The sequence below is a fragment of the Epinephelus fuscoguttatus genome, linkage group LG6, assembly GCF_011397635.1.
Source record: "Epinephelus fuscoguttatus linkage group LG6, E.fuscoguttatus.final_Chr_v1".
Classification (NCBI taxonomy): domain Eukaryota; kingdom Metazoa; phylum Chordata; class Actinopteri; order Perciformes; family Serranidae; genus Epinephelus; species Epinephelus fuscoguttatus.
This window is the reverse complement of record NC_064757.1, coordinates 22,028,982-22,049,378: the sequence shown is the minus strand read 5'-3', so window position 1 is coordinate 22,049,378 and position 20,397 is coordinate 22,028,982. Positions and strand designations below refer to the sequence as shown.

General features: G+C 41.2%; 2 protein-coding genes across 4 annotated transcripts; one reads left to right on the top strand and one right to left on the bottom strand.

Moving 5' to 3' along the window:
- Positions 1 to 23: 23 nt before the first annotated feature.
- Positions 24 to 16,688, bottom strand: tpcn1 (two pore segment channel 1). 2 transcript variants are annotated; one of them, XM_049578304.1, is made up of 26 exons: positions 15,997 to 16,688; positions 12,272 to 12,408; positions 9,867 to 10,043; positions 9,671 to 9,784; positions 9,354 to 9,484; positions 8,300 to 8,388; positions 7,855 to 7,889; positions 7,687 to 7,745; positions 7,404 to 7,503; positions 7,177 to 7,293; positions 6,938 to 7,062; positions 6,581 to 6,629; positions 6,424 to 6,487; positions 6,147 to 6,191; positions 5,993 to 6,049; positions 5,852 to 5,905; positions 5,670 to 5,742; positions 4,256 to 4,363; positions 3,997 to 4,158; positions 3,333 to 3,448; positions 2,683 to 2,729; positions 2,516 to 2,584; positions 2,325 to 2,421; positions 1,959 to 2,098; positions 827 to 907; positions 24 to 743 (listed from the first exon to the last, which is right to left on the bottom strand). In XM_049578304.1, exons 1-26 carry the CDS (start codon positions 16,085 to 16,087, stop codon positions 597 to 599), a joined length of 2,484 nt encoding a protein of 827 aa, XP_049434261.1. In that variant the 5' UTR covers positions 16,088 to 16,688; the 3' UTR covers positions 24 to 596. The 2 variants fall into 2 exon arrangements, with proteins under 2 accessions (XP_049434261.1, XP_049434260.1); XM_049578303.1 differs by lacking the exon at positions 15,997 to 16,688 and adding an exon at positions 12,566 to 14,088.
- iqcd (IQ motif containing D) lies at positions 14,353 to 20,214 on the top strand. Of its 2 annotated transcripts, none has more exons than XM_049578307.1 (5): positions 14,353 to 14,563; positions 18,358 to 18,997; positions 19,146 to 19,367; positions 19,465 to 19,536; positions 19,834 to 20,214. In XM_049578307.1, exons 1-5 carry the CDS (start codon positions 14,508 to 14,510, stop codon positions 20,113 to 20,115), a joined length of 1,272 nt encoding a protein of 423 aa, XP_049434264.1. In that variant the 5' UTR covers positions 14,353 to 14,507; the 3' UTR covers positions 20,116 to 20,214. The 2 variants fall into 2 exon arrangements, with proteins under 2 accessions (XP_049434264.1, XP_049434265.1); XM_049578308.1 differs by lacking the exon at positions 14,353 to 14,563 and adding an exon at positions 17,729 to 17,865.
- The last annotated feature ends 183 nt before the right edge of the window (positions 20,215 to 20,397 follow it).

Sequence of the window (20,397 nt, the reverse complement as noted above, 5' to 3'; positions counted from 1 at the left end):
CGAACAGTTTATTAAAATCCCTTCTTAACTAACTCAAATACATTACAGAATAAGAAGTTATATAAAAGTAAAATACTTTGAATCTGTTGAGACATTAGTCAGGAGATACAGCGTAATTGTTTTGTTGGGTTTAGCTTAAAGGAGTGTTTATACTTTTGGTCTTAGATGTAGTGTCTGTTAATACTGATCAGATGAGCCATTTAACTAAGGCATCAGGTTTAAGTACTACAGGAATTACAAGAGGTCACAAAAGGCCTACAGCAGTATACATACACAACGTACTGTAGGAGTACAGGCTCCCTGGTAATATTGGCTGCAGTCTTTGAAAAGGCCAAAAGAGGGCAATGCTCCCGCTTTACTGGTCGGGCAACAGACCTGCTCTGCCGTCTGTCTGTCTTTCTGTGGTGACGCCTCCCACAAGGAATCGTCATTAACTCATCTCACTCTGACATCAGTCCAAAAAGGTCCCGGACTTGTTTCCCACTGTGACAAACGGGGAGCGTGGGGGAACTGGAGAAGACCTGGAGTGACAGGGGTTTCTTTGCATTTAAAAACGCTGAGATGGTGCTGTGTATTTACGGCTTGCGAGCTGTGCATTAGTTGACACTGTGAGGTCCAGTCTGTGAGTTAAGCTGAGGCTCTGGGAAGGAAGACGGGACAGAGACGGGACTGTCCAGTTCCCGCTCCACGCTTTGGTCTTGCTCAGGCAGGTTTTCCCTTGAATACTCTGCATACCACTCGTGCTGGAATGAGATGTAGAGACAGTGAGGAGATAACAACAGACCGACTGTCACGGTATTCAGGACTTTTTTTCTCAGTTTCTTACCTGTATCTCCTCCTCATACATTTTCATGCTGAGGTCACTCTTTGTCCTAGATCTGCGACCGAGGTACACCAGAGACAAGTGCTGTACACACCAAAGCAGGAGGGAAAGCTAGTTAATGGGACTTTGTTTGAAGGGCAGAGGACTAAGGCTTTATCGACACTGAAATGTTTTTGTTTTAAAATGTAGAATTACTGCTGCGTTTACGTCTAGCATCCACACTACTGCAGGGTTTTAGAACCCCTAAAACAGACCTTTGAAAACGCTGTTGACCCCGTTTTCGTTTGTAAACTCTGGGGTTGTATTTTAGTCTGGATGCTCGAAAATGGAGACTTTAAAAACAGTGACAGAGACACCCACTTTTCCTTCCCGATAAGGTCTTACCAGTCACGACTGGGACTGGGTATCAGTGCTTGATAGCTTTGCGCAATCCCCTGAAATAACCCAGCACTAAGGAGTATCAAAACTCCCACAAAGATCTAGGAAAAATGACTATTTGTATGGTATTGCTCACAGGCAATCACTGCAAGCCTTCTTCGATTTAATGCACTGTGTGATTGACCCACTTCCACAGTAGCTACAACACTTACAGTTTCTGGTGTAGTGAAATTAGGCGCAGGGTATGTGACAGAGTTGGCAGTTCAGCATGCCGAGATGCCACCAAAACGTTCAAAGGTATGGCTATACTACACACCTCTGGGATCTGGTGGCATTCTATGCAACTGAGTGCTTCTATTCACATGGTATTGAGTGAAGTAAAAAACAAAAGGTGTGGAATGAAGTACTCTTTTGGTATCAGTATCACTTTAAGGGCACTGGTATCGTCATTTTTTAAACACTTAGGACGTTTCAAACTTTTGCCACCTGCGTGGTATTTTCTGTAACTAAGTAACCAACAGCAGAGAAGACAATCTGCTTCCTGTTCCCACTGGCACATGCATGCTCAGTGTACGTGAATGGTCATAATATGCGTTTTCAGGCGTGTTACTATGGACAGAGATTATTCCTGAAACGTTTCTAAAAACTCGTGTGAACCAAATGGTTTTCATTTTAAAATGCAGTTTTAAATGAAAAGGTTCAAGTGTGATTGTGGCCTAAAAGTTTCTTTAGTGTATGTGTATGTGTGTTTTCTTACCCCTCCCCTGTCCATAGTCTGGAGGACTCCCTGTAGAGAGCTGAGGGAAGACAGTCCTGGGCAAGTCTGTTTGTACAGCTCCAGAGTGGCCAGCGCTTCATCACGACTCACCTCTACTTCAAAAACTATTCCGTTCTCATCTGGAGTGTGGACACACACACACATTAAAATGACTCACTGAATGCTAATTCACACTTCAAACTGTCCTGGCAGCTAAATATTAATCAAATAGGCATTTTATCCATTTATCTGTTCAGTGAATGCTGCAAATATTCAAGACTTGTTTGAGATGCTGTGCGTTCAGTAAATGTATACACAATATCCACACACGCACGTAAACACACACACACACACACACTGTCTCACCCTCCGGGTTTTCTACTGGTTCCCGGTTCTTGCGGCTGTAGTTCATGCGGAACACAAATGCATCCAAAATGAACGCCACAATGATGGTCATCACCACCTGGATAGATAAAATATCACACGTGCACATTAACAGCATTAGGGCAAATATGCAGCGCAGACAACACAAACACATAATACTACACAGGCCTCACCATGGTAACTATGTAAAAGGTCATGAAGTAGAGCCGGCTCCAGTGGGTGGTCATTGAGGTTACTCCTTCCTGTGGGGGAGTAAACATGACAGCAGTGATGCAGTGAAACAGTGACACCCACTGACCACTGACTGATGGAAGACCACAGATAAATGACTTGAACCTACCATGGTAATGTACCAGTTATTGACCACAGTCAGTTCAAACAGAGTCACTGAAGAAAAACAAAAAAAAAAAAAGAAAGAATACACAAATTAAAAAACAGTAAAATAGTCCTCAACAAATATATGATTTACTACTGTTGGAGTAACGTTTTCTAAAACCTGCAGTGCCCAGCTATTTTAGGAAATTATTCAGACTTTTAAAGACAATATATTCAATACCATATTTCCATCTTCAGTAGAAACAAATAGGACGTTGAGACCCACATACAAGCTGGGGAAGTCAGAAAGCGATGGATTGGAAGGCCATCCACACCAAGAACGATAACTATAACAACAGCAACATGAGCATCCACGCTGATGAATGATCATGTTCTGTCAACAGTGGCACCAAGCGCATGCTGCAGCTTTGGAAAATGCTATCCTATCGTTCAGCAAGTCGCTCATAAAGTGATTCTAACAGTATCATTGGCCACCGTCTTTAGAGTTGTGCCATGGACTCCCCCATCCACTGGAGTTAGTACAATTTCTATAGTTAGTGTTCTTAGTGTGGACGGCACTTTACACATGATTGGTTTTGGTTGTTTAACGGATTTGTTGACAATAATAAAAATACAGAATATATTTCTTATCCTTTAAAAAATGAGAGGAGTTACCGAAGCTGCTGAGGATGTTGTTGAAGTTATTGAGATAATAGTAGCCTTCTTCCAACACTGTTCTGTTGCCATCGGTGATGTTCCTCAGTCTGTAGGACTCTGCCACTGTGCTGGTGCTGAGGGGACAAAAAAAATCAATGGAGTGAAGTAAACATAAGAAAATGCAGGAGACCAGAGTTGAAGTGGAAACAGGCAACTTTTCCACTTCCCTCTCGTTGGCGTTGCTGTCACAAATACAACCAGATCACTTTCCTTTTCAGCAACTACCACCAACACAGGACAGATTGCATTTTGTTTTCCAGAGTGACTTTGGTTGTTCCACTGTCTGCCATGTCCGCTACTGGGAACAGCAACTGCAAAGAACCTACACTGATTCGGTAAGTGGGGATAGCTACCGATAGCTAACAGGGAAAACAAAAGCATTACCCGCTTCCTGTTTTGGATGCACAATAGTTGACGCACTTCCTTTGTACCGTAAATCGAACCTTTTCTTTCTCAGACAGATCATACCCAGTGGCAAACAGAATTGCATAGTGAAAGTGAGGCTTATAGGGAACCATATTCTATAGCTGATACATTGTGCAATCAACATTTACTTCACAATGATAAGTTAAAGTAAAATCTTGTCTATTTCCACTTCAATGAAAATACATCCTTGACTCACTTGCAACAGTTGGGGTAAACCACATCTGCAAAGAACTCCATCCCAACAATTGCAAAGGAGTAGTAGAAGATGATCAAGGTCAGCCCCAGACTTGCCATCCTGGGGAAGAGCTCAAACATGGTGTCCAACACATTACGATACCTCTGCTTTATCTTAAACAACCTGTCAAAGACAAGGGACCGACATTTTAACATTAAAGACAATATGTGATAAAAGCAGATGTACATTATGCTCTTTAGAGTACTAAATAAAAGCGTACCGGAGCAGCTGAAGTGGTCTAAGAACTACAATAAAGTAAAAAGGCTCCATATCGAAGGCAAGAGCGATCAGGCCGAGGAAGGCAAACACTGTCACTGAGAAGTCAAACCTGGACAGACGAGCATACCAAAAACACAGAGCCAGTGTTTGAGAACATGCTGAAATAAAATTTAGTTGTGTTTGAACAAAACAGCACATACTTTAAAATCACTTAAGCTTTGATGAGAGTACTGAATCCAAATGCACAGACTTGATTAGGGCTGAACTGAAATTTTTGTTCTTACATTTGAAGTTTTTATTGAGGTTTTTGAGTGAAGCTCCTAATATCTTATTTTATGATGTCATCACCCTTTTTTTAATCCTCCAACAAAATCCTCAATTTAAATAAAGTGATTCATCGGATTAAACAAGTTAGTCTTTTTTTTATTAAATCAACTTGCTTTAAAGGTCTAGTATGTAGGATTTAGTGGCATCTAGCCACCAACTGAAGCTCCTCCTGTGTGCCAAGCAGGTAGAAGAGCTACAGTAGCTGGACCGAAAATGCAAAAATGCTAACAGTGTTTGGTCTGTCCTTTCTGGGCTACTATAGAAACCTCAGTAGATATAAATGTCTCATCCTAAAGTAACAAAGACACAACGATTGTTTTTTTTCTGGTGATTATACCCTAATGAAAACATTCTTATTACATTTAATTCCAGGGCATCCAGTAGCTCAGTGGGTAGAGCAGGCATCCCATGTACAAAGGCAATGTCCTCGCTGCAGGGGCAGTGGGTTTGATTCCAGCCTGCAGCCCTTGGTGCGAGTCATCCTTCCTTTCTCTCCCCTCTATACAGTAACACTTAATACTATCCTGTCTATTAACAGCAAAAGGGCAAAAAAAAAAATCATTATAACTTTAATTCCATTTCTGCCAATATATCACTCCAAATCCTACACACTGGACCTTTAATAAATAAGTGTAATTTATGGTGATGTCAGACTGCCCCATAAATACAGATGTGTGCCTAACTTTGTGTGCAGAAAGCAGGAGAACAAACTTTTTTTTTTTGACCGCAGTGAAAATGCTGCTTTTGAAAGTCTAAACGCCAACAAATGTGGATTGAAGCAGGATATTTCATCAGATAAAAACTGTTGTGGATTAGCCTCTTGCAACTGTGCAGAAATAGCAAGTTTGAAGAGAATAAACAGACATTAAAAAAGGGGCATTATTCAAATATTGATTTAGAATTTGAATGTTATAAATGAGGCTTCAAACTATTTGGTACAGCCCTAGACTCAAACAGTGTCAATGACTTTATGCAGTCTTCATTCTCACTGTGGTGCTTGGTATAACCTGTCTACAAGTGAGAAGTTTCGGATTCAGTACTCTTTCAATATGTGAATCAATCGGCCGAGGATCCAAATTATTACTCACAGATTCCACCCAGAGCTGAAATAAGCCATTGGCCCCAAACCAGTTATTTTCAATAACACCTCTACACCATAAACTAAAAGTGAAAGGACAAAGGCAGAGTCAATACTGTTATTAGTGCATGTAAAAACCATTAATTCTTGACACCCTCTATGTTTTGCAGCACATGATGATTTTCTACTCACTGGTCAGAAAAACAATGTAACTCCAGGGAACCAATCTGGACCAGGAAAATCCACCTGCATGAGGACAGTAAGGTGAGAGATCTGTAGTGTAAAACACTTTACTTCAGTCACATGTGTTTATGTCATCAGGAGAGATCTTACTATTGTACGTGTACGTCTCCACGAGGATCCACACACCGTTTATGGCCACCACCGCATCTGCAGCCACGAGAAAAGGTTAAAATGGTTTACGATTGAGAGACTCTCCTTCTGTATCTCCAGGGACAGCTGGGAGAATGTAAAGGATTGCACTTACACATGGCATACTGGAAGGCCTTCGACTTCACAAGCAGGTTGATGCCTGTTAAAGTAGAAAGAAAGCGCTGAGAATAAGGACTGGGTAGTTGGGTTTGTTCGATCCAGGGTGCCTACAGCTTAAAGCAAGTAGATTTAAGACTCTCAAAGACTTTTTGATGCCACTTGGAATTAAATTTCAGACTAATTCTACAAAAAACAAAACTTTCAAGACTTTTTAAAAATCCACAAGAACCCTGTTAGTCTAATGAACAGAAGAACAGAAAAAGAGAACTTGCCTTTGAAAATGAGGAAGGTTGTGTGGGGAAGGTCATCAAACCAATGTTCTCCACTGCGTCTTGCCTAAACAGCACACACATGTGCAGTATATGTACATCAAAAGGACACAAAATAGAGGGGATCATAACTACAGAGTACAAATGTAAGGCTACTTACCTTCCATTTAAGGCCAGTGACTTCATAGAACTTATAAAAGTCCTGCAGACTGTCGGAGAGCAGACGGAAAATGTAACAATGCAATTAAATGCAGAGGGATTATAACTTAAGAAGGTGTGTGTTGGGGCGTCGGTGGCTTAGTGGTAGAGCAGGCACCCCATGTACAAGGAGAGAGAGAGGGAGTGACATGCAGCAAAGGGCCACAGGCTGGAGTCGAACCCGGGCCGCTGTGGCCCTTTGCTGCATGTCACTCCCTCTCTCTCTCCTCCTTTCACACTTGTCTGTCCTATCAAATAAAGTTAAAAATGCCTCAAAAAATATCTTTTAAAAAAAAGAAGGTGTGTGTTAGGCAGTTACCTGAGCATCGGAGCCCCTGAGGTGTTAAGAGCTTTATATGTGAGGAAGCGGTCTCTTGCAGACATCCGTGGTCTGTAAAATCGCATCAGACCATCAAACTGTTTCAGCGACACGCCCATCGGCCTCTGGAGACAAGACAACAGCAACACAGACAAAACACAGTGGCCATGAGCGCTTAATATCAGATAAATAATTTGTACCAAATATATATTACACTGGATGGAACTGTGAGGTCGTACCTGTCGGCTGACTAACAGCTGAAAGGCGTGGTCAATAGCAGAGCGTTTATGAAGTAAAAGAGATTTAAACTTCATCTTTTCGACGTCATTAAACGTGTCGAACACCACTGCCAGGAGCTGGAGGGGGAAAGATAAGTGAAGCTGATGAGTGACCAAGTAAAAGGAAGTCATGTCTATTTTTAATAAGACTGAAATGTTAGAAGTGGTGGAAACAAGGCTGTCTGTACCAGGTTCATGATGAAGTAGAGCTCTATGGAGAGGTAAACAATGAAGAAAACACAGGACCAGCGGTTCTTGGAGTACGATGGCATCATCACATCTGGGAAACTACAAGAAAGAACAAAGCAAAATATACACAAGTCATGAGATACACACTAGAAACTGTGCAATCAGCCTGAACACACATGTCGTTGAGGGAACTCTCCTGAAAGTAGGAAGTACTGCTTGCATGGCATGTGTGTGCAGATGAAACGGAAAGCTCAACAGTACTATGTGTACCACTGTACTTACTTTGCTGTGGTCAGCAGCACAAACAGACTGACGAGGCTGTTCTCCAGAGTGCTGAAGTACTGCGGTGAGAGGAGACAGGAATCAGGAAATCTGACCACTACAGACACAAAAATCCCCCAAACTTATGTAAATTGCAAACAAATGTCTGTCACTAAAGAGTCGACGTACCGGGTCAGCACTGTTCGGAGAGAAGAGGCAGAAACCTGGGATGAGACAATAGGATAGTCAAGCGAACAGAGTACCAGAAACCCTGTTCCATCTAAAGACAGCAGATGATTTACCTCGGGGTATTTTATAATTTTACATAGAGGGCAGAAAAGAAATAATAGCCTTTAAAGGGATAGTTCGGGTCTTTTATAGTAGGGTTGAATGAGGTAGTTATCTATAGTCAGTGTATTACATACACTAGATGTCAGTTGGCACACCCCCATCCACAGCGGCACATTGCTTAGCTGCCATGGTGGCGCTCCTGCCGCTTTTCCAGTCTGGGGGCATGCTGACCGACATCTACTATATGTAATACACAAACTAATGATAAGTACCTCATACAACCCAACTTCAATTAATGTAAACTATCCCTTTGATATACAATAAAAATAATAAGACTTCTTACCCAAGATAGCAAATATAACCATGAAGAAGAGCAGCAGTAGGAGGATGTCAATAAAAGGCGGGAGGGACTGGAAGATCTGACGCAAGTTTCTGATTGGATGAGAGAATGTCAGTGATGATTGCGTTTAACAGTTAATCAGTGGTACATTAACTTTGAAGTAATAAATCCACAAAGTAGCTACATTCAACGAACCATCAGTGAGCAGTAAATGTCATCTCTGAAAGATCTTTTACAATGACTTTTTTTCTTTTCATTCAGACTCTAGTTCTCTGAGACACTGTCAGAGACATCACAATGGATGTTTTCAAAGGGAGTGCAAATCTAACTGAGCTTGCAAGACTTTGTTTGGCTTTGCAAGTGTCACTGTTTTTCTTTTATATGAAACTAATTACATTTGGAGTCTGAGAACTTCAGGAATGCTCTGTATGGTCCTTCCCCTTTTTTCTCTCTTGTGTCTTCCACTTTATAAACAGCATTTGGTGTGGGTTGTTATGAAAACTTTTCAATTAAGGAGGCTGGAAATTCTGTTTGACCATGACACTGACCTAACTGAATCTGTGAGCCTGTTTAACATCTGATCACAGGCTGCCTGTCCACACCTGGTATTAGAATGCATCTCCAAATGTGTTGCTTGTGATCAGATCTCACTTCCCTGCTCTACATGCAAATGAACATGTAAATCCTTATCGTTTGCAAAGACTGAATGCACTGTTGTTTTTAACAAGCAGAAGGTTTGCTGTGCTACATTCACACTCAAGTGCCAATTTATTCATTTGCCTTAAGGTAACAGACTGCAGGAGATTGTGGATCTCTCGTGGACTCGCACACACTAAGTAGAGGATGTGGCCCAGGACACATTAGCGTACACACTGCTGAAAGAATGTGCAGCCCAGACCACTTGCAAATCTGCTCTGAACGATCAGATCTAAAAGGACTCATTGGGTGCACTCAAACCTGTACTTGAGCTCTCTACTTGTGATTCAATCATCCAGGAGGCTTGTTAATACCAGGTGTAAACAGGGGCCTGTGTGTGTTTGTTTAGGTCAGTATGTACCTGCGCACAGCACCACAGTATCTACAGTCCACCAGGAATATTGGTCTGAGAGCTCTGGTCACTCTCACGTGAGACGTCTGTCTTATCAGAACCACTATGGCCTCCACGAACTGTAGCAGCAACACACAGGTCTGCAAAAGGAGAAGAGAGACATGAACAATTTGCAGTAGCAGAAACTAAACCCAGCCTATGACATGGTGCCTGCAAACAGCAGGGTGACAGCCTTCCCTCAGTGGACCAGACCCTACAAGAGCGAGCATCCAGCATGCTGAAGTGACTATTATGCCATCAGGAAGTACCCATCATAGGTCAGTTACCTTCACCATGGTCCTCTTGTGTCGTATGAAGGTGTGGAACCCTAACCAGCGGAGTTTCATGCATAGCTCAAATGCCACCATAACCAAAGCCAGCAGCTCCAGAGTGGCATGGACCTGCAAGGGTATCAAATACACAGGTGCTTTTACAGGAACCTGTGTGTTTTTAACTTATGTTTGTGTGTGTACGTTCACTCACATAGACATCCAGGCGCAGCGAGGGCACAGCGGGAGCTTCACACAGCGACAGCATCATCAGCAGCAGGCCTGTAAGCAGCTCCATCATGTAGAACAAGTGGTTGTGTGCAAAAAGGTAAGCTGCCAGCGCCTTTGGGTTTCGAGGATGGGTGAAGAACTTATCATTGTTCTCCCCTTCCTGCATGAGAACACATACAAATCACAGTGTAAGCCTTTATAAACCAAGATTCTGTTACTGTGCTGCCTATTTCTCACCTTTAAATGTTTTCAGAAACTTATCTTAGCTTACTGTTTCACTGTAAAATGAATATTGAAAAGTCCTTAAATAAAGACCATAAACGGATGCTTTCTATATCAGCACACTCTATTGTATATTGGCCACTATCATTCCAGCGCACTCAAACAGTTCTGTCTGGCCGAGGACACCCACAGAGGCTAAAACTAGAGCACCCTAAGAGCACCTGAGCAGACACTGTTCTGTTATGTGTAGCGCTGTGTGCTGTAACCCTCAAACATCTCAGCTCCAATTACATTGCACATGTGTCATACCCCATAACTCCCATGTGGTCAAAGAGCGTGTCACAGCCTTTATTGATTAGCCTTGTTTTCTCTGGTCATGTAGCATCAATTTCAGAAGTACTTTTGTCTTTTTACTGCATGGACAGCCCACTTTGATGAAGAGACTGTCTTTCCAGCAGTGAAATACTTCTTTAAGTGCGCTTAATGTTATCTGTCTACAAAGTTATACCTTCTTCTACCCTGTGGAATTTTTCACCGAAAGTAGCTCTCAATGAGCCCTTATTTTGTTTTCATCATGCACAAACACAGCGACGCACATGTATGTACACAAGAATGTCAGCGGCACAAACATTTCTGCTGCCAGTTCCATGCTATGCCACTGATCTCCAGTTGGTAGAGGTAATGTGCAAAGGAGGATAGTGCTGCGCCAACAAAGGCAGTGAGGAACAATACGGAAAGCTTGCAAACATGACAATGCTCAATTTATAGTCTTTTTAAAAATAGGCTTTGCAAATGAGGAAGGAAATGCATTCAACACATCATCAGCCTTAACCAAGTATTTCACTGCTGGAAAGATGGTCTTTTTTAGGGTGTCTATGCAGTAGAAAGATGCAAATACTTTTAACATTGGTGCTACATGACCCGAGAAAACAGAAAAAAAGGGTTGTGGCATTGCAAACTCGTCCGTTTGATACACTAGTGGCTGGCTGGTAACAAACAGTCTGGTATTACAGTTTAACAGCAAGCTACAACATCTTTGTGAGAGCGTTTGAGGTGAGAAATAGGCAGCACAGTAAAAGAATCTTGGTTTACATTTGATCAGTGCTGCTTAGTTTTATATTTGAACTCATTTTTTTCAGCCTCCACTTTAAAATGCAGGACACAGTATGGCGCCCACTGTTCACAAACTCTCACTACTACAGCTCAACAAGGCACTAAATATGTTTCTTTTTTTTAATGATTATCTTTTGGGTGGTTTTTAGCCTTTACTGATAGTACAGCTGAAGATGGACAGGAAAGGTGGGAGAGAGAAGGCAATGACATGCAGCAAAGAGCCAAAGGTTAGAACTGAATTCAGGCCACTGCAAAGAACTCAGGCTATATAGGGCAAACACTGCAGGGTGAGGTAAGAGGTCACCCCCTAAAATATGTTTCTAAAAAACATTTTAGATGAGAAACAGGCAGTACAGTCACATGATTTTGGTTTAGATTTGATCAGGGCTGCCTATCCTGTTTGATCAGAGTTAGGTTTTAGTTAGTTTTAAAGAGAAAGCAAGGCAGATCTGTCTTTTGATCCACTTCTTTAGTCTTTGTGTACGTGGTGGCAGGCAAAAAGAAAACATAGACGTACAGCCTGTAGTTTGAGGAACTGCCTAACAGCGAAAGCAAAACTTCACTGGATAACACATTTTGTGTCATCTGGCAGAGTTTTGCTGTGAGTAGAGGTGGGAGATCTATGGAGGGAAGTTTACCACAGTTTATTAACACATACGTTGTTACGATACAAAGCTAGTTGAAAATCAGCCAAATACACAATGCGTTTTGGTAAGAAAAAATGAATGTAGAATAAAAAATACAAATACCTTTAACATCATTACACAAGAACTGTGCAACTAAGTGTTCTTGTATTATCAATAAGCAGATAATGACTGATTATCAACCAATAAATTCCATATGTGCATCATTTTCTTGTATCATATCTGATTTATTACTTCTAGTAGCTGTTCATGATGTAAATATAGACCCACTGAAAGAGCACAAAGTTTAACCACCTACAGGTAATTATACAGTGTAGAGGATGTAATAAAAACCATCATATGACCATGTTTACTCAGCTGCCCTGTACGCTCAGTAACTAACACATGCCACAGTCCACTGTCTGAGTACCTGCAGGTAGATGGCTGCCTCTTGGTAGTTCATCTCCCAGCTCTGCCGTAAGGACACATTTTGGACTCTGTGGTTTTGTGGGCCAGGTGTTGAGATCACAGCGTTGTTCACTATGTCATAATTACCTCCTCCTCCATCTGGAAGAAAACATGCAGGTGTCAATGTATTAATACAGCCCGTATGTGGAAAAGAACAACTTACTGCTGTCCTTTTAATTTCCACCTTTATCTATATGTATACGAGTCAAACACACACACACACACACACACCATACATAGAGGGGTATGGGCCTACCAGTGCAGTCTAGTTCTAACTGTAAGGCATAGGAGGAGATCACGACCGGACTCCCGTTGTGAATCGGATCTTCATGGGATCCAGCTGCCTGTACACATATGCACTCCATTGATCAGTTTGGATTTTGTGTGCTCCAGCTGTGAGAGTGAATCAAGATCCCTGACGTCCACAGCACAAGTGTGTGTATGTGTGAGTGAGTCATTCACAGTGTGCTGGTCTTGCTCCAGCATCCACACACATCTGGAGGTACAGACGGCCAAACATTCCACTCTGGCCTGATGCAAACTCCAGAAACACAGTCCGGATGCGAGTCCTTACAGATCCAGGAATATTCAGGCCAAGCTCGGGGATCAAAGTGACACTGGAGACAGAACACCATTCAAAACTATTTGTAATGCTTAAGAAGCTCAGCGCTTCTTTGACAGTCAATTGCTTATTTTGGCAAAAAAGCGTCTCTAATGGTCGCCCTGATGGGAGATACTGTGACCAGTGACAGTGACTTAAACACTTGCACACATTATAGCCTCCTGCCTTTGCCACAGAGTTTGAACTTTAAACCCAGTCAGTGAGAAAGTGCCGTGTTTGCACTGATGTCACATTGTCGATTACTTCTCCTTCCTGCCACAGACAGGATACAGACATGAGACCAATAAAATTAAATCCCATCGCTACGAGACGGAGAGTGACTAACTTCAAAAGACAGGGACGACATCTAGATATCTAATAACACTGAGAATGCAGTATACCATTATAGGACATACTACAGAGTTAGGTAATAACTTTCTTTTAAATGACACAGATGGTGCAGGTTTAAGAAAAAGTACTTTCCTCAAAATGAACTTAAAAGTACAACTGATAAAGATGAAATCCAGATCAACTCTCAAGTCAAGTATTCTCTAATAACCTGGTATTACGGTTTCAAACAGGATCCTTCATAAATGTAAATCACAGTTTTTGTCTTGAATAAGTGGTCCCTCTATGTGTTTTTCAGCAGCTGCATAGTTGAGCATATCTGGGCGCTCTTCCCACGTACTGTACATCACATGTTTCTGCTTCAGGCTGACTCCTCGGAATAAAATGCAGTGGAGACCATATGAGTCTCTGAGACGCAGTCACACACTGTTCCTGTCCACCGTGACAGCAGCAGATTGAGCTGAAGGGTGAAGATCAAATTCCAGTCCAGCGGCAGCCTGGCTGTTATCCTGACAGGAGTATGCTCTGTGTCTGCTGTGCGCCACTCCAACCCCTCATTTGTTTCAGCACAATAACATGTTCAGAGCTCCCACTCAAAAACACGGTGGGTTCAGGCTCACAGAAACATAAACAGGCTCAGCACCCATGACCGTTTCTCACAGGACGAATAAAATCTGCTTTTGAAGTGATCTGAAGGTTCCTGACCACCAGCAGCAAAACTGGACTCCACACTTCAATCCAAGCATGTGATTCGTCACTGAGGTGATACAATGCAGCCTTCTTTCCCAGTGTCCAGGTTCAAACTCCCTCTCTTTCCAGAAAGTCCCAACAGCAATCAGCAAGAACAGTGTGATACTTCCTCCTTGTCTACCACTCCCAAATATCCTGAGGGAAAAAAAACTCCTCTTCTCTTCCTGTTCACCTCCAGAGCCAGAGAAAATGACCCTGTACTCTCACACACTCAGACACACGTACACACGGGCTGCAGACATTCACACACACAACACACACATGCGGCCCATGAGCAGCAGGGAGGGGCTGAGGGGTGCACTGGTCTGCTGAGGCAGCAGTTTCTCAGACGGGTCATTTTGTAGCTTATATGTGAGGAATACAAAGGCAGCAGGATTACTATGTTGAGTGGATGCATGGATAACCATAGGTACTGTGCACACACACACACGTGATCTCAGAGCCTGGTGGACAATCTCTGCTCTCCATTAAAGCAGTGTGGCCTGGACGTGCAGCATGTATGCAGCTGACTGTCAACAACATTCAGTGGCTTCAGACTGCGCATACGCACATCTGGTAAGTAGAAGAGCATTAACTTCATATCACAAAATATACGGCTGTAATAATATATACAAACGCTCTATGAAATTTTCTATAATAACACTGTACAATACTATAAATATTTATTTAAAGCAATACATAATGGAGCCACAAACGGATGATCACTACTCGTGTAAGAAAAACTTAAAAAACAAACCTTTCTGTGAGCTACAGCATGGCTTAATGAGAATTTACATCTCTGTCTTCCTGTGCACCGAATCAACCAGGCTACATTCAGTTTCCAGTGTATTTGGTACTCCTAAGCTGTTTTAAGGAAGTGCTGATTCAATTTAATTCAATTGTAGGGGCTGTAGTTGGCTGTGATGTTGAATGTAATATCTTGTCCACCTCATTTACAAGGGCGCAGGTTTCATTTCAACATTTGAGGGTCACGTATGAAAGAAAATTGGAAAATTTGAAAAGAGAGAGAAAATAATTGGAAAATATGAAAGTAGGGGTCCTTTGTCCAAAAATTCTGAGCACCAAACACTTAATTTCCTGTATACTGGTGAATTTTTATGCACCAAATTTGTGCCTTGTCTGCATCACTTGTCTGGTGTAAATGTCTTTAATTTTGCCAAAGTAAATATCCTCTGCTACTTTCATGTATTTATTGAGGGGTACAAATGCACATGTTCTAAATACTAAGGTGAAAAAGGTTAGAAACACCTATCAGAAGAACACAATGCAACAACAGCACCACAAACTAGATCCTCTAATTTGACTTTAACATATTTAACACATTTATTGCAAGGCTGTTAAAGAGGAACTACGCCCATTTTTAAAATTCATACATGTTATTCCTGTGGTCTAAGACAGTCCAAATGTGAGTAAACATGATCAACCTTTCTCCCAAATCCAAAACTAGAATGCTAAAACTCAAACTTGTGATGTTATCAAGTAAAAAGTCTGGAGCTGCTCCATAGACAATGAATTGAGAAAAAGGTTATAGATGACACTGATAGCACCCAGGGGACTGATCTGTGTATATGGGTACACTTTCAGTTTCAGGGCTGAGAACACTACAACAGGATAACGCTCATTCATTGTCCATGCACCAGCTCCAGACTTTGTACTTGATGACATCAAAGGGTTTGAGACTTACTTCTCTGGTTTCGAGCTTTGAGAGAGAGTAGTTTATATTTATAAATACATATTGGACTTTCCTAGGCCATGGAAATAACATATTGGATTTCTTAATTTAGGTGGTGTTACCCTGTAATACTAGACTGCATTCGTTTAAGTTATATTCAACTGTGTGTATTTGCTCACGTGGATTTTTGCTTTAATTGTACAGAGCACAAACTTCTTGTGTTTATCTGAATGCTTCAATGCACAGACCTAGACATGCATGCAGTTTCCATAACTCCATTATGGCTGAGTGTGAATATGTGACAGCATGAACTTACTTTCGTCTCCTCTCTCAGTCTCCTCGTTGAGCAGACCGCTATTTGCTTCGTCCCAGGTTAAGATGAGAGGCACATCGTCGTCAGACTCCATACTACTACTGACAGATAAACAGGCTGCAACCAGCCTTGATTAGCTAACGTTCAATTACACTTAATCCTAGCTACACACTTGCTAAATAAGTCTGCGGATTGTTCCGCAAACCGTGAGACAACTGCACATCTTCGGTGCTCGCAGTTAACGCTAGTTGTTAGCAAACAAACCGAGTACTTTTGGTGCTGCGCTAACTGAGATAAGATGAGCGCTAACTACGAGGTTAAATGTCTCCTGTGAGACATGCAAACAGGAACTAGCGGCTTTCTAGTTGTGCGTAGCGGTCGGGGCCTGTCGGTTGTAGGCTCGGTCTTTGTCCTGTCACAGACGGCATCTGTCACCGAAATCAACTGGTTCACTGTCAGTCAGGCTAACAGGCTGAGACTGTCCCTCCGTGTCCATCTGTGTCCATCACGGCATCTTCACCGCACACAAGGCTCTCCGCTGGATAACAGATGTTGTGCGTGCTCTGATAACATTTAACCGACAACCAAGAACATCAGTTCTCTATCTAGATTAACATTTGTGCAAGCAACAGTGCCTGATACTTGATAACGGTACTACAAAAGCTCTGCAGAGTACAGCTGCATCAACAAACATTTGCGACACTGGAGCGACTGACGGCAGGCCGAGTAACGGTGACACATTTTCAAAATAAAAGCACGTTCAAGATAATGATGTAGTGTAAAACCCATTAATTGAAGGCTGTCTCGTTTATTGTTTATTTGTATTTGTATACTTATGAAATATTTAAATGAATTAGTAACTTTTCTATCTATCTATCTATCTATCTATCTATCTATCTATCTATCTATCTATCTATCTATCTATCTATCTATCTGCATTATGTGATACTGTCACCCGCTCTCACTACAGTGTGGCAAAATAGGAATGACTGGCTAAGTATTAAAATGGGAAATATCACACAGTTTGACGCATACCAAAGTCTTATTTACAAAAATAATCTCATCAACTGTTCAACATCATCATAATCATGGGTAAAAATTACATTTATTCATGTACATGGAAAAATTAGAAACCCTCACTAACTTGGTTTAGAAATAAAATAAAGATTTTTTTCCTTCTTCACAAATATCAGTTTATACCTCTCTCTATCTCTATATCTCTCAAGACAGATTCTGCAATCTACATTGTAGAAGAATTTTTCTTTTCTTTTCTTTTCTTTTTCTTTTTTTTTTTTTTTTTTACCGATGGATTAGTCTCGCCACCAGACAATCAGACTTGTGAGTCTACCGATGGATTTCCAGATTGATTTATACAAGAATGCAAAAAGTCTGTCAAACTATGCCACAGTTTCTAGTATTTTGACCAAGATGAAAGGTTTGTAGCACTGGGTTGGCTCTGCTGTCATATGGGTTTAGTGTGTGAATTGCTGAAGGGGTCTTATAAATACATTTATTTTCACCAGTACATGTATGATTGTTTTATTTATAATATTAATTAAATAAATTTCTAATTTTTAATTACTGTAAATATACCCTTACCGTATTTATTTATTTATTTATTTTCCTCTTTTTTGTGCGTTTATTGTTTGAGAAAAATGCAAGTTCAATATTCCTACGAGAATTTGTAATGTTCAATTGTTGTAAATAAAGTTTAAAAAAAAAAAAGACACTGTCGCCCGCTGTTGTGGTCTCTTAGCAACGGAGTCAAAGAACGAAAACACCATCTTCTGCTTGACAACCCACGAGTCGATACGCTAACTTAAAAGTATAAAAATATAACTTAGGCCTACACCTAAACCAATACAAGCTAAAGTAAGTAGATCTACTGCCATCTTCCTAAAAAATCTAGAAACCAATTTAATAAACTGTAAGAATAAAAAAAACTAAGCAACTTAGTGTAATGACATGTTGTCTAGCTAATTTAACACATGCAAACTGCTAATGCTCACTTAATTAACATTACATAACCTAGCGTTGACTGCTAACACTGTCATGGATAGTTAACTAACTAATGACCAATGTAGTTAATGTGCCAATGTATAGTTACCAGAGTTGTGAAATGTAGATGCTAATGCTATGGACCAATGACCTAAGGCTAACATTAGCCTGTATTACATAGTTTTACTTTTTCAGGCTATAGTGGTTCATGAAAAGGCACCTAGAAGCATTTGTATGAAACTAAACTACAAGGCATACTGGAAACCGAGTAAAGTATGAGGATATTGTAAGAGAAACACTGTATGTTCAAGTAAACATTTGACAACACTAATTTTCTCTTATGGCAATTGTGTTCTCACCATCCAGTGTCAGTATGTCTACAAAGGGAGCAACACTGCTGGCAAAGACTCAATCAAAAGACGCTCTACAGAACCATGAGCTGTCACTGAAGAAGCTGCTCTCTCCTGAGGCTCAACGCATCTCAAGCATATTGGAAAACTGTATCAGACAAGCTGAGATTGCAGCCACTCTGCCTGCTGTCCTTCTAAACAGTACCAGTGTTATGGATAAGGAGCTGACTAGGGCGCTTGAAAAGCACCGAATATTAGGTGAAAGACTGGAGACACTAGTAGGTCTCAAGCAGGAGTCAGATGGGGGACAGGGAGAGAGAGTTGGGGAAGCAAGGGTGAGATTAAAAGCTCAGCTTCAGAGGGACATCAAGAACTCTGTCAGGGATCTGCTCAGGCTTTTCCGAGACTATCCAGATGCAATTTCTGGCCTGAGGTCAGAGCCAGGTGTGGAAGTAGGGGAGAGTGAGGCCATACTAATTAGAGGGCTTGAGAAGTTTCACAGCCATGTGGTGGAAAAGTTGGTGACCAGTCCGCAAAAGGAGGTGCTACAGCTGATTTCCCACGAGCAGGTGTCTTCATTCCCTGCCCAGGATCTGGCACACGTGATTTTACTGGAAGAAGAAGGCACTGCAGCCATTAAGGAAGTAGATGCAGAGGTGAGGCACTAAATTGGATGTTGAAAAAGAGACCCTCACTTACAAGAGTTCAGTTTCCCTTATGCGTAGAAGCAGCCAGAAAAAAAACAAGGATTTGAAATTTAAGCCAATATATCTCACCTCTCCTTTTTTTCTGTTTGTATCCCAGATTTCTCAGACAAATGTTGAAATTGAAAAATTGCAGAGTGCTCTGAGAGAGAATAACAGACAAGAAGCGGATATATCACTTCTTGCTGACAAGCAGTGCCAGGCACATATCAAGTCAGCGAAGATGAAGCACGCCAGTATACAACAGGAGATCGATCAACTGAACAGTCAGCTCAACAGTTTGACCCTTGAAGACGGGCAGGCAGAGAGAGTAATCCAAGAGGTAAGTTTAATGTATCTAACATTTCACAGTAAATGTACCAACACATTTAATTTTCATTAAAACCCATATCACTGTTGCTGTTTTTTTCCCTTGGCAGGAAATTGAAAAGGTGGTGACAGAAATTGAATACTTGCTCCAGACTTTTGACAGTAAAATACAAGAAGTCCAGGTACAAACTCAGACAAACACAAAGTGCCAAAAAGTATTAGTAAAATTAGTAAAAGTAATTAATACGATTTTAAAGTAAAAAAGATTACATTATAAAGTCACAGTAATAGCTGAAACAAGAAAATTTGCCATTTTTGTTTGATTAAACAACTGTAATGATGAATCAGTTATCAAAGTAGTTACCAGTTATTTCATATTTGTCTTCACTACTTTTAACTATCCACTACTGTCTCTGTCTCTCTCTCTTCTCCATCCTTTCACCCCTCAACACCATTACTGCCACCATCACCTGTCTCAGGCCAACCTGGAGTCAAATGAAATGGAGCAGGAAAGGGAGATGGAGGAGCTGAGGGAGCTGGACAAACCCTTCTCTGTCCTAGAAGTGGAGCACAACCAGATCCAGGAGAAGCGTCGTCTGGCAGAGGAGAAGAGAAGGGAGGAGATGGTGGAGCTGGAGCTCAAGACCAAAGCTGCTATTTTGGCCCAAGCCTGGTGGAGAGGCTACAGTACTCGAAAAGCCTTAAAGAACAAGGGCAAAAGCAAGAAGGCCAAAAAAGGCAAAGGCAAGAAGACTAAATAAACCATTGACTGGTTTCACTGTCTGTTGAGTATAAATGTTTTTAGATGTTTTATTTATAAAATAAAAGGAACATGTTGTGCAAATACCATTATACTCCATATTCAGTATGTTTTAAATAAAGTATTTTATTAAATATTTGGATACTGCAACAGAACAAAACTAAATGTTGAAATGGCAACAGATGATAAAACATTTTTTATTAATGAACATCCACACAAATGTTCAGTGGTTTAAAGGTCTTGACATCTCTGTGAAATGTGAGCTTTGTTGCACATGTTTTGG